The 17,931-nt window shown below is 42.9% G+C and overlaps 1 protein-coding gene across 1 annotated transcript in view; it reads left to right on the top strand.

The window, feature by feature from the left end:
* Positions 1 to 17,680, top strand: part of LOC147897552 (uncharacterized) — a 303,051-nt gene extending 285,371 nt beyond the window's left edge. Inside the window, exons 13-14 of the mRNA XM_087380043.1 lie at positions 17,293 to 17,393; positions 17,662 to 17,680. Of these exons, the coding sequence (XP_087236169.1) occupies positions 17,293 to 17,393; positions 17,662 to 17,680 (120 nt within the window). The remainder of the gene's footprint in view (positions 1 to 17,292; positions 17,394 to 17,661) is intronic.
* Positions 17,681 to 17,931: the final 251 nt, after the last annotated feature.

Here is a 17,931-nt window from a genome sequence, read left to right as displayed (position 1 = left end):
TGGAGCATGGCTCTCTTTCACAGTGGTACCTGGATCCTGACCCGCTTCTCCTCGCCCTTGGCTCATGGAGGCTGTGGCTCTATGGAGGTGTCCCAATCAAGTTTTTGCAGTGGGACCCTGGGGAATGGGAATGGATAGAGGAAGGGCACCGAGAGAAGGGCATCCCCTTCTTTTGTTACATGGTCAGTAATGCCAGGAAATTCCAGCTCAGCTCTAGGGGTTGGAAGCCTACCAGAGCTCATCATTGGGAGAACTTTTAGATTTCTGCTGACTTGCAGAGAACTTTTTGGCAGAGGCTCTGGAAATCCCACCAGAATAGAAAAATCACTCTCTTCTTTTGGCTTTCTATTCATGGTGGGATAGCAGTGAACCATTGGAGATCCAAGTTCGGAGCTGACCCTTCTTACCCTCGCTGCCTTTCTGCTTTGGAGACAATACAACATTGTCTATGGGATTGCAGACAGGCGAGAATCATATGGAAGGGGATTGCAAGACTTTTCAGCACTTTTGTTCGCCTACCTTTCTATATGACCTAGGGATCAGTGGCTTGGCTTACTCTTTCAGGGCCCTAGGTATTTTTTGAGAGACTTGACTCCTCTTGGGCTCTTCACATCCGACGACACCTTGTGGAGTCGTGCTCTCTAGAGGATGTTCCGGCCACTCTTTTCAGGGCTGCTCACTCCTTGGTCGAGGACTCTCCATGGGAGATCCTAGCTAGCATTGCAGCATGGCACATTTGGAGAGCCAGATGCACTGAGGCTTTGGAGGGTTCTCAGGTTCACCCTTCTCAGATCTTGGCCAGTACTTGGACAGATACGATACACACACTGATGGCCATTTGGGCGACCATGCAAGGATCATCTCGAGCAGCCTCCTCCAGGAGAGTTACTTTTCTCAGAGATTGGAGAGACTCTCCCTTTTTTGCTGAGACTTCTATAGGGTTGAGATGGCATTTTCAGCCTCAGCCTTGGTTTCTTTCTACCTCATTCCTCTGAGGTGTTTTTATTACATGCTTAGCATGGTGTATTTCCGCACAGAGCTTGCTCTAGCGGGTTTCTTTCTTACTTAATAGAAGTCGAAGGAAATTCAATTGGAATAGGTAGAGGACGGGGATACATGAGCAATATGAAGTGCTGGAACTGTGGAGAGTGGGGACATATCAGCCCTCACTGTGATAAACCAGCAAGAGTAGGTGGAGAAGTTTATCCTGTAATGCAGAAGACAAATGACAGGTCAGGAGACTTTAATGTGGAAGTGAAGGATTTGAATCAGCCCTCTACCAGTGGAGTCAAATGGGAAGATAAAGGAAAGGGGAAGGCAATCAACCTGATCAGGGTGGAGACTATTCCGGAGATCATGCGAGTGGCAAAGAGAACAAGGAGTGCAATAGGAGAAAATGGACCCTCTACAAAAAAGGGAAGCATGTGAAGTTTGATCTCAGCCCTCAATCTCCTAAAAAGAAGAGTCGGAGGCCCATGAAACATTACAAAATTTCAGATTTGTATATGGGTCAAGGACAAGAGGAATACACACTGATGAATGATTTGAAGGGGAGGACAGCCAATATAACTTTTGCACAATTACTTGGTTATGCCCAAAGCTCAAGAGAGAATGGAAGAAGTTAGCTAATCCCAGAAAAAGTAATGAGCAGGAACCTACAAGAGGAGAGATGGAGATGATGTCTGTGGAAGAGATTTATGCCCTGCAGTGGATGCATGGTGTGGAGGTATGAGTGTTGGAGAGGCATATGTTGATGGCGGTGCACAGATAAGTGTCATCACTTAGGCATGTATGGAGAGCTTGAGGCTAAAATTGAATGCACATTCAGATTTTAGGCTCCAATTGGCAAACCATGCGAAGGTGAAGTGTCTAGGTATATGCGCGGGAGTAGTAGTGGATGCTTTTGGAGTATCATGTTGCATTAATTGCCACATTCTGCCTGCTGGTTTGGGAGCATACCCGCTGATTTTGGGCAGACCTTGGCTTAGACAGGTGGGAGCAATACAAAATTGGAAGATGGGTACAATTATAGTGCATAATAAGAAGGAAAAGGCCAAGAAATTTGATATGAGCAGTAGACAAGAAATAGAAGAAGAACCGGAAGAAACAAGCATGGAAGAGGAGTCCGATAGAGAGACAGAAGAAGAAAGTACTACATCTGAGGAGGAGGGGCAAGTATCATTTCTGTTGAGGGAGTATGATGCATATGAATTGCGGGCAGCAGAGATACAAGAAGCTAAGGAGGAGGAGGAGAGGCAAGTATCATTTTTGTTGAGGGAGTATGATGCATATGAATTGCAGGCAGCAGAGATACAAGAAGCTAAGGAGGAGAGTAAGCTTGAAGATATGGATAACTTGATGCAACCCCCACCTTCCCAGACAGAGAGAGAAGAGATATTGCTGTCCATGCTGGATTCTAGTCTGGAAGAAATGGAGGAGGAGGAGTATATGAAGGTCATTCATCAATATCCTCAGCTGTTTATTACCTCACATGAAGAGATCCGAGGTTTCAGATGTGAGCCAATGCACATTGAGCTAAAAGAAGGTAGCACGCCTATTTTTCACAAATTGAGGACACACAGAGAGCTTTTACCTGTGCTGAGAGAGGAGTTAAATAAGTTGCTCAAGGCTGGGCTGATATATCTAGTGGAGCATTCAGATTGGGGCAGTCTAGTGGTAATGATTCCTAAGCACACAGGAGGATGGAGAGTATGCATTGATTACAAACCTCTCAATGCGGTAACAAAAAGCAATCATTATCCCCTTCCTTTTATTGATGATATATTGGATAGAGTTGTAGGGTATGAGAAATACAGTCTGTGTGATGGATATTCTGGATACTTTCAAATTTCAATTGCAGAGGAAGATCAAATCAAAACTACATTCATCACACCTTGGGGTTGTTTTTGTTACAGAGTAGTGTCTTTTGGATTGAAGAATGCACCGGCATGGTATCAGGAGAATACTGATGAAGTGTTAGCCCCTTTCATTGATAAATTTGTGAGATCATTTCTGGATAATATATGCGTGTACAGTTCCAAGAGAGAGCATGCATGGGGGCTGGATCAAGTGTTCCACAGAATGGATGAAGCACGAGGACAATTCAATCCATGGAAGTGTCATTTGGGATGCTCCAAAGTGAAGTTATTGGGACATATAGTATCTCAAAATGGCATTGAGCCTGATCCAGAGAAGCTGAAAGCCCTTATTTTACTTCCAGCTCCTTCTACATCTAAACAGTTGCAGACTTTTGTGCAGAAAGTGAAGTATATGACAAAATTTATACATTTAGTCTCTCAGCTGTTGTATCCTTTGCAACAAGCTATGAAAGAAGAATCTCTACAATGGAGTGAAGATTGTGAAGCAGTGTTGAATAGATTGAAGGAAGTGTTGGGAGAGATTGCTTGTGTGAAAGCTCCAGATTTCTCTCAGACCTTTTATGTGAATCCTTCATTTGGACCAGATGTTGTGGGAGCCATCTTATAGCAAAAAGGGGAGGAGTCCCGTTACATGAATCCTGTATATTATGCTAGCAGATTGAAAACAAAAGCAGAGAGGAGATACACAGAGGCAGAGCTGATTCTGTCAAGCTTGGTGTATGCTTGCAGGAAGTTCATGGCATATCTTATCTCGAAGCCATTTGTGGTTTTGACTTGCTATCCTTTATTGCCTCAGCTTGTTAATAATTCAACACTTTCTCGAAGTATGATGAATTGGTTGGTTGAGCTGCAAGAATATACTTACTCATTTCTGGTGGCGAGCACTTCCAGAGCCACACTGGCAGATCTATTAACATACAAAGAGGGTCCCATTTTGGTGAAGGAAGTGGAGAAGAAGATATATAAAGAGGAGCATGCTATCATTCCAGGAGAATCTATCTTGCATTTTGATGGCTCATACAAGAAGAGTTTACATCAAGCTAAAGGAGGCTATGTGATTACTGAATTAGAGAGCAAGCTGATTCAGAAAGAAGGAGTTCATCTGGAAGCTGGTAGCAATAATGAGGCGGAGTATGCAGCATTATATGAGGGATTACTGACTGCACTTAAGCTGAAAATTCAGAAGATAATGATCAAGGGAGATTCTCTACTTGTTGTTAAACAGGTCCTGGGAAGTTGGCCAAGAAACTCGAGGTTGAGAGGTATCTAGCCAAAGTAAGAAGGCTACTTCAACAATTTACAGCATGGAATATCCAGCATGTGCGAAGGGAGGATAATCAAATGGCACATGAATTTGCTCAGGAGATAAGTGATCAAGATCCAATGATAGCAAGGCTTGAAGGTCCACTGTACAGAGGGAGAGAATTCCTAGTTCAGATAGTGGATTTCTTACTTACTAGACATCTACCTCAGGAGCTTAAAAAGAGTCAGAAATATCACTTCATATGCAAGAGCAGACAGTATATGATGATTGATGATGAGCTTTACATGAAAGGGGCTGATCAGATTTTGAGGAGAGTGCCCTGGAGAGAAGAAATATATTATATACTGTCATCCAGTCATGAAGGAGCTTGTGGAGGACACTATGCTTTTAAGATTACACTGCAGAAAATACTTCTGGAGGGTTATGTGTGGCCTTCAATACAGAAGGATGTGCAGCATTGGTGTAGATCCTGCCATGAATGTCAGAGGATGGGAAAAGGACTTCTTAAAATGGAGCCGAGAAATATTATGCTAGTTTATGATATTTTTGAGAGATGGGGAATAGATGCAGTTGGTCCTCTACCCTGAATTGCCAGAGGGAAATGTTATAGGTTGACCGCAGTGGAGTATTTATCAAAATGGGCAGAGGTGAAGGCAGTAAAAAGAGTGGACAGCAAAGGGACATATGCTGCAGATATGGAATTCCCCTGGAGTTACTTTCAGATAATGGTCCAGGATTCAGCGGAGAAGTGACGGATTACTTGTGCAGTAAGCTGAATATAAATCATTAGTACATCACTCCATATTACCCTGTAATGGGTTAAATGAGAATTTTAATGGAGATTTCAAATTGATGATGACTAAAATGACAGGAAGCCATACCTAAAACTGACACTTGGAGATGAATCAAGTCTTGTGGGCATACAGGGTAGCGGTGAAGCACAGCATTTTCTCCATTTCATTTGGTATATGGGAAAGAAGCAATACTGCCATTGGATGTGGAAATACCAGCTTTAAAATTTTTGGTTGAAGAAGGGTACGAGCCTGTAGACAGTTACAGGAAGGAATTACTGGCACTGCAGGTGATGAAGTTAAACAGGGATTTGGCTTTTGAGCATTATGCCAAAGTACAAACATGGAGGCAAGAATTGAAAAATGCAAAAATTAAGAAAAAGGAAATCGAAGATGGAGACCTAGTTCTCAGCTACAATAGCAAACTAGATAGTACTTATCATACTGCTTTTCAAACCAAGTGGGAAGGTCCATACAGAGTGGAGAAGAAATTTGAAAATGGAACTTATCAATTAACTAGTTTAGATGGTAAAAAACATAAGAAGAGGGTCAATGGTGTCCAATTGAAGAAATACTTTGCATGGTTGATGGTAGTACTGAAAGAGGAGGATCATGAAGATAATGAGTTGTGGCAGAACCGGTGGAAGTCAGTGCAAAGTGAAGAAGACAAAAATTTGGATCTTTCATCTCTTTTTGGCTCACTGCTGGACATGAATGTCACAATAGAAGAAAGGGGTTGCTAGAGATGTGTGGATAAAATGTAAATATGTTTTCCGCTTGTTGGATGCTAATGGGTAGGTGCATAGCTATGTACATAGCTAGTTGATGGTGGCTTTGAGCTATGGACACTCTCATAAAAGACTCTACACTGGTGTAGATATTTTCTTGAGAAGGTAGATACTTTGCAAGGACTCTTAGGATATGATGATAGAGCAGTGTGGGTGCATCATGCACTCCAGAGCATTTGGTGTAGGATGGCATGTCTTTCATTGTTGTCCTGAGTTATGTTTATCTTGCCATGAGTGGTTCCTGATTTGTAAGTCCTGTGAGCAATTATATCTTGGGTTGTGGCCTTCATGAATGTGTGATCATATGCGGCAATCAAGCACCCAAGGTTTTGCTTGAAGGTCGTGAATGAGGATGTGCTTAAAGCCTAAGGTTTGGGATTAATGGACCTAAGGTTTAAGAAAACCTTTGAGAGGGGTTAAAAAGCATGGGATGACGTGTTTAAAAAAAGAAGAAGATAAGCCATGCATGCTACGTGAAAAAAGAAAGAGAAGCTTCTGGAGAAAGAACGGGATCACGTACGTGAGGATGGTTGCTGTGGCAAGCAGAGATCCAGCGGGAGAGCTTGACTGTTATTTTGGGAGAGCTTAGGGACTTGTAAAGGGGGCCACTACTTTGAAAGGAAAATGGAAGACGGTGAGGGATCGAGACTTCAAGTGGAGCTAGGGGGGAGTTTGGAGAGATAAGGCTTGGAGGGTCTCAGAAGGAGAGGCAGGGGGGTTGACGAGCAAGGAGGTGCATAAGTGAACAGCAGAAAGGGCGAAGCTTGGGAGGGAAGGCCTACACCGGGGAGATGCTGAGTAGGGAAGAAGGGGGCAGAAAAAAGGAAATGGTGGCTGGACTCGCGAGAGCTTTTGGTGGATTAAGAGGAGCGGTGGAAGGTCGATGGAAGCTTGGGACAGGAGAGCTTGAGGTTGAGCAGACGGGGGCAACGAGAGATAGAGGTGACGGGCTGGAGGTTGGGGATTGCGTACACAGAGAGGACACTGGGGTAGGAGCTGAAAAGGGGATTGCGTACATAGAGAAGACACCGGGATAGGAGCTGGGGAAGGCTATTGCGACTGCATGGGCTTGGGTGGATGAAAGCCAACGGGGTGGCAAGCTTCTGAGGGCGGAAGGACACATACATGAGCGAATAGCAAGGAGGGAAATGGGAGAGAAAAGGCCGACACCCAAAGCTGAAAGGGGATCGTGATAGAGGAAGAAGGACGGGAGCTTGAGGAGTAAGGGAATTCCATGACAGTGAGGCTGCAACACTGCAAGAGAGTTCCTTGAGTGTAGCTGGGGGATCGCGACTACAAGCTTGGTGTATAGTGGCCGAGGAGAGACCAGGGGCTACTACTGGTGGTCGGTGGAGAAAAAGAAGCTACGAAGAGGCGCAACGAAGAGCAGATGGAGGTCCAGGATCGCGCAAGAAGAGACGGTGATTGGACTTAGTGGAGGATGACTTTGGGCTGGCTGGAGTTTTTGGAAGGGAGCTAGGTGAACAAGAGAACAACAAGAGAGAGAGCTCTTGAGAGGCGACGCTTCTATAAGGATTGGAGGTGACGGATGATGGAAGCCGGAAGTTCATGAGCTTCGAGTACTCTGTGAGCAGGAAAGGAACCGAGAACCATGATTGTCATGCAAGACAAAAGCTGATGGGTGGAAGCTAGGCGAGAAATAAGTGCATGGTTATGATAGTGTGAAAGGAGGCAAGTAAGAAATCTAAGGCTGGAAGCTTGGTTGAAGCAATGAGTTGCTTGCTGGTCATAGCTAGCACCTTGTGAATTTGGTATATAGTTTGAGGCGCAGTTCTAAAGCAAATGGTAGCAAAAATAGATGACTTCTTTGAAGGAAGTCTCGTTGATGAGCATGTGTTAGCATTGCCTAGATCCCATATACTCACGGAGTTCTAGTGTGAGCTTCCCTCACAAGATATCAGTAGTTGGTCATGTTGAGAAGGCAGATGGTGTCTTGCTCTTGCATTGAGGTTGTGATAATTCTCGAAGACAATGGTTTGCTGATAGAAGATGTCTAAGTTCCTATGAACAGTCTTGTGTGAGACCAGAAGAGCTGAGGAGATTTATAACCTTGAAGTAACTAAAATGTTTCTGGTACTCGAGATGAACCACAGGGTGGAGGGTATTATTGTATCTCGACATGTGCAATATGAAGAAATATGCAATGAAGTGACAGAGGAGCGGTGGATTCTTATTCTACAGATAATAGATGAGATAGCTGCAAGATTGGAGTTTCCCAGGAGCCAGTGGCCGAGAGATCTATTTTATGAGATAGATATGATACAAGAATATGAAATTTTTTTAAGACTAGAGTGTAGATATTATATCAGAGTCATTTGAGTATGGGTTTGATTCTGTAGATATTTTTGTGAAAGAAGATAGAGTGATACAGTAGAGGAGTTTTTGGAGGAAATGAAAAAAATAAAAAAATATATTTTTTCTTAGAGGTAGAATCACAATATGATACAGTGTGGTTCAGCTGAAACTTTCAGTTTGAAGAAATCCTCAACTTCAAAGCACTAGGTGTGTGGCACCTACTGTTGTATATAAATGATGAAGAGTGGCAGGGTGTTGTGTTACCAGCAATGGAAGACCTTCCAGAAGAAATTCTCTGGATGAGTCTTTGTACTGATGTTGAGTTTGATGAGTGGATATAAATAAAAAACAGGAAACTGTATATTCATGTACTTGATCTTGGAATTGGGCCCGTTTGTGTAGAGCATTGAATTTGGTAATGATGCACATGTAGAAAATTTATACTCTGAGTGGATCAATCTGCCATTGCCATCAGCAAGATCACTTTTGGATGATGTGTTTTGCTTGAACTTGTCTGGGATGAAGACTTACAAGTTTGAGGGGGTCTATGGTGTCTGGTGTTTGGAGTAGGGGTGAATATATGGAAGAGATTGTAATAGTTATAAAGGCAGTATAGTGCTCTATCTTTTTTGCAATCACCGTTTGGTTCCATAGTCGGTGGCAAGTAGACCATACTTATTCCCTCGGTGTGTGGCAAGAGAGATAGGCCCAATGAAATCCAATCTCCAACGATAGAAGGGAGGCATTGGAGTGAATGGTTTGGGAGGAAGGTACCCGCGTCTTGTAGGCTTGGGGCCTACTCTTTGACATGATACACATCGGGTCACATGAGCATGGCAGTCGCGGAAATGCTTGGGCCACGAGAACCCAGTGTGCATGATCGTCCGATCCGTAGCATCTGAGGCCATATGCCCTCCACCTATGCCAGCATGTGCCTCTTCAAGAATGGATTGTGTCTCGTGGGAAAACACACACTGTTGATTGCAAAAAAGATAGAGCACTATATTGCCTTTATAACTACTGCAATCTCTTCCATATTCTCACCCCCTTCCCCAAACACCAAACACCATATACTCCTTTAACTCTGGAACTCTTCACCCTGGACAAGCTCAATGCAAAACACATCATCCAAAAGAGGTCCTGCTAATGGCAAATCAATCCATTTACAGTATAAAACTTCTACATATGCAACATTACCAAATTCAATGCTCTGCATAGACAGACCCAATTCCAAGATCGGGTAATGAATATACAATTTTCTGTTTTTTTGGTATTTATATCCACTCATCAAACTCAACATCTGTACAAAGACTCATCCAGAGAATTTCTTCCTGGAGGTCTTCCATTGCTAGTAACACAATACCCTGCCACTCTTCATCATTTACATACAAGAGTAGGTGCCACACACCTTGTGCTTCAAAGTTGAGGATTTCTTCAAACTGAAAGTCCTAGTTGAAGCACACTGTATCATACTGTGATTCTACCTCTAAACAAAAATACATTTTTTGGTTTTTTTCATTTTCTCTAGTAACTCCTCTACTGGTATCCCTCTATCTCCTTCCACAAGAATATCTATAGAATCAAATCCCACACTCAAATCACTCTAATAGGATATCTACACTCTAGTCTTAGAAAAATTCATATTTTGGTATCATATCTATTTCATAAAATAGATTTCTCGGCCACTGGTTCTTGGGAAACCCCAATCTTGCAGCTATCTCATCAGTTATCTGTAGGATAAGAATCCACCCCTCCTCTGTAACTTCATTGTATATTGTTTCATACTGCACATGTCATGGTACAATGATTGCCTCCACCCTGGGGTTCATCTCAAAGACCAAAAACATTTTTCTATTTACACTAAAATTATCATTCTTTTCAGTTTTTCTAGTCTCACACAAGATTGTTCATAGGGACCTAGACATCTTCTGTCAACAAACCATTGCCTCCGAGAATTATCATAAGCTCAATGCAAAAGCAAGACACCATCTGCCTTCTCAGCATAACCGACAACCAATATCTTATGAGAGAAGCCCACACTAGAACACCGTGAGTATATGGGATCTAGCCACTACTAACACATGCTCATCAACGAGACTTCCTTCAAAGGAGCCATCTATCTTTGGTACATTTATTTTTAGAACTGCGCCTCAGACTCATCAAAAGCCACCTTAGTACTCCTTAGTTCATGGACCTACGCAAGCAAACGGCCGAACCAGCATAGACTCGAGCCAACCAAACCGCCATCAAATTCAGTGTAGACCTCCACCTCCCATCGTTCACGTCAGGTATACCGTCCCCTCTAAAACGCGAGCTACACACAAGAGCTCCAATCAACAACATAGCGCCACCTCCTTGACTTGACCAATGAGCTCCACTCAACCAGTTTACGACCTCCATGAAGCATTTCAGCGAGCCAAGGTGGCATCTTAGGCCTCTACCAGGCAGCCAAGCTCCCTTTCCTTAACACACAGCCCAAAAAGATGGCCGACTCGATAGTGGCTTCAATAGGTAGTCCCGCTCCAGCTCTCCAAACTGTTTCTCCCACGTAGTCCTCCTCCTCACCGAACTCCCTTTCCCTCAACGACCAGCAGCCCGGCCCACGATAAGCTTCCACACCAGCAACTGTCTGTCCAGTTCACCCAAGTTCACGGACTCCTTCTCTTCCCTTTCACATGAAGATCCACAGCAACACCCGAAGTTCCCCGTCCCTGAGCTCACGTATCATCCCAGCTATCTCCTCGTTGCCTCTTAGCTCACCTCCTCCTGTGCTGTGAGCCTATGATTCCCTCAGAGCTCTCGTGCTCTCTTTGTCTCCCTCGTATCTGTCCTCCACCCTGTCGCGATCCCATCACCCAAGACCATGAAGCCCTCCACACTAGCCACCGTCGACCTCTCCACTAGCACCTTCCCTCCCGTGAACTCCCTCCCCTTCATCACAGATCCTCCTAGCCCACACAGTAGCGACGTGCACTCCCTTCCGGATCATTATCCAACCACCTTTTCCACGTAACTCCAACTCACCATCTAGAAAACTCTTCTTCCATCACGTAGCACGTTGCATGCATGGCTTGTCTTCCTTGATATAAGCCACATCACCTTAATTAGCCACCTCATGTTGCCTTTTTATCACTCGCAAGGATTCCCACAAATCTTAGACCAAGGCCTCTATCCACATTCCAACCTTAGGCACACCAATGCATGCCACAAACGCTTAGCATCTAATTGCCCACCGACCATCCACATATGATGAATACAATCCCGACTCAATCGGTTTACAAGACAACCACAATCAACATTGTCACACTCTGGATACCATGCTCTGGATTGTTCTGGTGCACCGACCATCCACATATGATGAATACAATCCCGAATCAATCGGTTTACAAGACAACCACAATCAACATTGTCACACTCTGGATACCATGCTCTAGATTGTCTGGTGCACCTACACTTCAACTCATCACTTCCCAAAAGTCCCCGTAAAGTATCTACCTTCTCAAGAAATTATCTACATCAGTGTAGAATCTTTTATGAGAGTATGCATAGCTCAAAGCCACCATCAACTAGCTATATACATAGCTATGCACCTACCCATCAGCATGCAACAAGTGGAAAACATATTTATATTTTTATCCACACATCTCTAGCAACCCCCTTCTTTTGCTGTGACATTCATGTCCAGTAGTGAGCCGAAAAGAGATGAAAGATCCAAATTTTCTTCCTCTTCACTTTGCACTGACTTCCACCGGTTCTGCCATAGCTCATTATCTTCATGATCCTCCTCTTTCAGTGCTACCATCAACCGTGCAAAGTATTTCTTCAACCGGACACCATTGACTCTCTTTTTATGTTTCTTACCATTTAAATAAGTCAATTGATAAGTTCCATTTTCAAATTTCTTCTCCACACTGTATGGACCTTCCCACTTGGTGTGAAAAGCAGTATGAAAAGTACTATCCAGTTTGCTATTGTATCTAAGAACCAAGTCTTCATCTTCGATTTTTTTTTCTTAATTTTTGCATTTTCCAGCTCTTGCCTCCGCATTTGCACTCTGGCATAATGCTCAAAAGCCAAATCCCTGTCTAATTGGATCACCTACAGTGCCAGTAATCTCTCTCTGTAACTGTCTACAGGCTCATATCCTTCTTCAACGAAAAATTTTAAAGCTGGTATCTCCACATCTAATGGCAGTATTGCTTCTTTCCCATATATCAAATGAAATGGAGAGAATTGAGTGTTGTGCTTCACCGCTACCCTATATGCCCACAAAACTCGATTCATCTCCAAATCCCAGTTTTTGGTGTGGCTTCCCGTCATCTTAGTCATCATCAATTTGAAATCTCCATTAAAATTCTCATTCAACCCGTTACACTGAGGGTAATATGGAGTGATGTACTTATGATATATATTCAACTTACTGCACAAGTAATCCATCACTTCTCCTCTGAATTTCGGACCATTATCTGAAAGTAACTCGAGGGGAATTCCAAATCTGCAGCATATGTGTTCATATATAAAATCAGCAGCCCCTTTTCTGTCCACTCTTTTCACTGCCTTCACCTCTGCCCATTTTGATAAGTACTCCATTGCTGTCAACATATAACATTTCCCTCTGGCAGTTCTGGGTAGAGGACTAACTACATCTATTCCCCATCTCTCAAAAATATCACAAACCAACATAATATTTCTCGGCTCCATTTTAAGAATTCTTTTTCCCATCCTCTGACATTCATGGTAGGATCTACACCAGTGATGGACATCCTTCTGTATTGAAGGCCACACATAACCCTCCAGAAGTATTTTCTGCAGTGTAATCTTAAAAGCATAGTGTCCTTCACAAGCTCCTTCATGACTGGATGACAATATATAATATATTTCTTCTCTCCAGGGCACACTCCTCAAAATCTGATTAGCCCCTCTCATGTAAAGCTCATCATCAATCATCATATACTGTCTGCTCTTGCGTATGAAGTGATATTTCTTACTCTTCTTAAGATCCTACTGTAGATGTCCAGTAAGTAAGAAATCCACTATATGAGCCAGGAATTCTCTCCCTTTGTACAAAGGATCTTCAAGCCTTGCTATCACTGGATCTTGATCACTCATCTCCTGAGCTAATTCATGTGCCATTTGATTATCCTCCCTTCACACATGCTGGATATCCCATGCTGTAAATTGTTGAAGCAGCCTTCTAACTTTGGCTAGATACCTTCTCAACCTTGGGTTTCTTGCTTGCCAACTTCCCAAGACCTGTTTAACAACAAGTAGAGAATCTCCCTTGATCATTATCTTCTGAATTTTCAGCTTAAGTGCAACCAGTAACCCCTCATATAATGCCGCATACTCCGCCTCATTATTGCTTCCAGCTTCCAAATGAACTCCCTTTTTCTAAATCAGCCTACTATCTGAATCAGTAATCACATAGCCTCCTTTAGCTTGATGTAAACTCTTCCTGTATGAGCCATCAAAATGCAAGATAGATGCTCTTGGAATAATAACATGCTTATCTTCTTTTCCACTTCCTTCACCAGAATGGGACCTCTTGGTATGTTAACAGATCTGCCAGTGTGGCTCTGGAAGTGCTCTCTACTAGAAATGGGAAAGTATATTCTTGTAGCTTAACCAACCACTTCATCGTGATTCGGGAAAGTGTTGATTTATTAACAAGTTGAGGCAATAAAAGGTAGCAAGTCAAAACCACAAATGGCTTCGAGATAAGATATGCCCTGAACTTCCTACAAGCATACACCAAGCTGGACTGAATCAGCTTTGCCTCTGTATATCTCCTCTCTACTTCTGTCTTAACTCTGCTAGCATAATACACATGCCTCATGTAACGGGACTCCTCCCCTTTCTACAATAAGATAGCTCCCACAGCATCTAGTCCAAATGAAGGGTTCACATAAAAGGTCTGAGAGAAATCTGGAGCTTTCACACAAGCAATCTCTCCCAACACTTCTTCACTCTATTGAACACTGCTTCACAATCTTCACTCCATTGCAGAGGTTCTTCTTTCATAGCTTGTTACAAAGGATAGAACAGCTGAGAGACTAAATGTATAAATCTTGTCATATACTTCACTTTCTGCACAAAAGTCTGTAACTGTTTAGATGTAGAGGGAGCTGGAAGTAAGATAAGGGCTTTCACTTTCTCTGGATTAGAGGCTCAATGCCATTTTGAGATACTATATGTCCCAATAACTTCACTTTGGAGCATCCTAAATGACACTTCCGTGGATTGAATTGTCCTTCTGCTTCATCCATTCTGTGGAACACTTGATCCAGCCTCCATGCATGCTCTCTCATGGAACTGTACACACATATATCATCCAGAAATGCTCTCACAAATTTATCAATGAAAGGGGCTAACACTTCATCAGTATTCTCCTGATACCATGCCGGTGCATTCTTCAATCCAAATGGCACTACTCTGTAACAAAAGCAACCCTAGGGTGTGATGAATGTAGTTTTGATTTGATCTTCCTCTGCAATTGAAATTTGAAAGTATCCAGAATATCCATCACACACATTGTATTTCTCATACCCTGCCATTCTATCCAATATATCATCAATAAAAGGAAGAGGATAATGATTGTTTTTGTTACCGCATTGAGAGGTTTGTAATCAATCCATACTCTCCATCCTCCTGTGTGCTTAGGAGTGATTACCACTAGACTGTCCCAATCTGAATGCTCCACTGGATATATCAGCCTAGCCTTGAGCAACTTATTTAATTCCTCTCTCAGCACAGGCAAAAGTTCTCTGTGTGTCCTCAATTTCTTAAAAATAGGTCTGCTGACCAATATGCAAATCTGAAGTTTTGTAATGTTTCCTGGGCCTCCGACTGTTATTTTTAGGAGACTGAGGGCTGAGATCAAACTCCACATGCTTCCCTTTTTTTGCAGAGGGTCCATTTTCTCCTATGGCACTCCTTGTTCTCTTTGCCACTGGCATGATCTTTGGACTAGTCTCCACTTTGATCAGGTTGATTGCCTTCCCCTTTCCTTTATCTTCCCATTTGACTCCACTGGTGCTGATTTAGATCTTTCACTTCCACATTGAAGTCTCCTCACCTATCATTTGTCTTTTGCATTACGGGATAAACTTCTTCACCTACTCTTGCTGGTTTATCACAGTGAGGGCTGATATGTCCCCACTCTCCACAGTTCCAGCACTTCACATTACTCATGTATCCCCATCCTCTACAGGACTTCCCAGAGTACTAGGGTATGCCATATAAGAATGCAGTAAGATTCCTGTAAAAGATGGAATTTACAGCACTTATGAAAGATAGGCAACCCCTGAGATTTTGTTTCAGATCCTGAATTATTGCTTGCAGGGAGATGCAAAAGCATGGCTGCAGACTCAAGTTGCTACGTTCAGGACTGCTCATCCTCGGCAGCAAAATCCAGAGTATACAGTGGTGAGAGCAGCTTTCCTGGCACGGTTTGCACAAGCCAGGAGCCCTAATGAAGTTTGGAAAGAGCTGTGCAAGATGAGGCAAGAGGAAGAGCAGGATGTGAATCAGTATCTTATTCAGTTTGGGAGGTTATGGAGTTTATGGTGTGAAGCTCTTGTTCCAGAGTTACCACCTCAAATGATCAAGTGTGATCGTTTCATAGCTAGCCTGAAGCCTTCACTCCATTTGAAGGTGGAGCTGAAGAATCTGGATAGTTTTGAAGATGCTGTCAACGTGGCCAGGGAGAAAGAATGGAAAATCCAAAGATTAAGGCAACTTGGCATGCAAGAAGAGCCTAAGAATATGATTGGGAGTCCTTCAACTACCACATTCTGGCCTATCTCAACCACAGTAAAACTGGAAAGCAACAGCAAATACACTACTGAAGAAGCTCACTCTGCATTCGAAGAGCATTCTTTTTCCTGCGGGCAAGCACTTTTAGAGCTCTCTGCACTCTGGCACGGAGTCGGATCACACATAACTGGACTTCAATGCATCTGTTCTTCCCGTGACCACACTCTCCACACCACTCACACTGTATCACTCTCATGTGTGGATTTCTCCCCATTGCAAGCAACACTTTGCTCTTTCAGCCTTGTAAACTGAAGTGAACTCCTCCATGGAGGCACCAAAAAGATGATTGCAAAAAAGATAGAGCACTATACTGCCTTTATTACTGGTGCAATCTCTTCCATATTCTCGCCCCCTTCCCCAAACACAAGACACCATGTACTCCCTCAACCCTAGAAGTCTTTACCCCGGACAAGCTCAAAGCAAAATGCATCATCCAGAAGAGGTCTTGCTGATGGCAAATCAATCCATTTAGAGTATAAAACTTCTACATGTACATCATTACCAAATTCAATGCTCTGCACAGACAGACCCAATTCCAAGATCAAGTACATGAATATTGCTGCCTCGCCCTTTTTTCTTCCTTATGTCTCAACCTGCTTTACAATTTTTGGTTCGCAAATCCAATCCTGCTAGAAAGTTTGCTAAGTGGATTTGTGAGCTTCAAGAGTTCTCTTTCACTTTTATTACAGAAAGCACCACTAGAGCTTCTCTGGAAGATTTGCTTACAGGTAAGGAGGAAGAAGAAGTAACAAAGGCAAAGGAAGACTTAGATGAAGAGTTGGAGACCCCGCCAACAGCTTTCAAGCTGCATTTTGATGGAGCCTTTAGCCCTTTTAGAAAATGTGGGGCTGGGGGGATAATTCTATTTGATCCAGAAGGAAAAGAGGTATGGGCCAAGGGTAGGCAATTTCCTGAAGCAATATCAAATAATGTGGTTGAGTACAATGCATTGATCTGTGGATTAGAAGATTGTCTAAAGGAAGGAGTGAAAGAGGTAGAGGTTAAAGGAGACTCTCAACTGGTCATTAGGCAAATGAAAGGTGTTTATAAGGAACGGAGTCCTAATCTACAAGATCTTTATAAAAGAGTGATGGAGTTAAAGGAAGCTTTTGAGTTTTGCAAGTTTGTGCATATTCAAAGAAAAGATAATCATCAAGCTGATGAGATGGCTACTAAAGCTATGGCTTCTTTCACTGAAGCTACTCTTGCATTGATAGATACAGGTTGGCCAGAGCTCCAAGATGTTCAATATTACTTGGATAAAGGAGATTTTCCTCATGGATTGACCCCTCAACAAAAGCAGAGGCTCACAAGGAAGGCTCGTCCTTATATAATCCTTGGGGATGTTCTATACAAGCAAGGTAAAGATAAGGTTCTTAGGAGGGTAGTGAGCTTGGAAGAATCTAAAAGGATTATGGAGCTGTGTCATGAATGTTCAGGTCACTTTGCTTCAGTCAGCACTACTCGAAAGATCCTTAACACAGGGTATTATTGGCCCCGACTCAACAAAGATATCCATGAGTGGTGCCAAAGTTGTGAGGTATGCCAAGCATATGGATGCAAGCAATTGGTTCCTTGGCCCTTGAATCCCATTCCAGCATATGGTCCATTTGAGAGGTGGGGTTTGGATTTTGTTGGCCCCCTTCCTCGTTCTTCACAAGGGAAGTATTATATATTAGTTGCAATTGATTATGCAACTAGATGGGCAGAAGCAAAAGCTACTGTCAACAACAAAGCAACAACGGTGGCATCATTTCTCAAGGAGTTTATATGTGCCCGTTTTGGTTGCACTTTGTAAATCCTTACAGATGGAAGGAGGTCTTTTAGGAATGACTTGATTGAATCTTTGGTGCACAAATTGAAAATAAATCATGTCGTATCAACTCCATATTATCCCCAATGCAATGGTCTTGTGGAAAAAACTAATGGTTTGCTTTGTGGGTCCTTGTCTAAGCTAGTAGACACCATGAAAAGGAAGTGGGATGTGCATATACTTGAGGTTTTGTGGGCTTATAGAACCACTCATAAGCTCTTTCTTAGTTTCACACCTTTTCAGCTAGTTTATGGAGTGGAGGCCA

Source organism: Dipteris shenzhenensis, chromosome 10 (genome assembly GCF_047967505.1).
Source record: "Dipteris shenzhenensis isolate YYH24624 ecotype China chromosome 10, Dip_SZ_1.0, whole genome shotgun sequence".
Lineage (NCBI taxonomy): Eukaryota > Viridiplantae > Streptophyta > Polypodiopsida > Gleicheniales > Dipteridaceae > Dipteris > Dipteris shenzhenensis.
The sequence above is the reverse complement of the archived record's forward strand: the minus strand, read 5'-3'. Positions and strand labels throughout refer to the sequence as shown.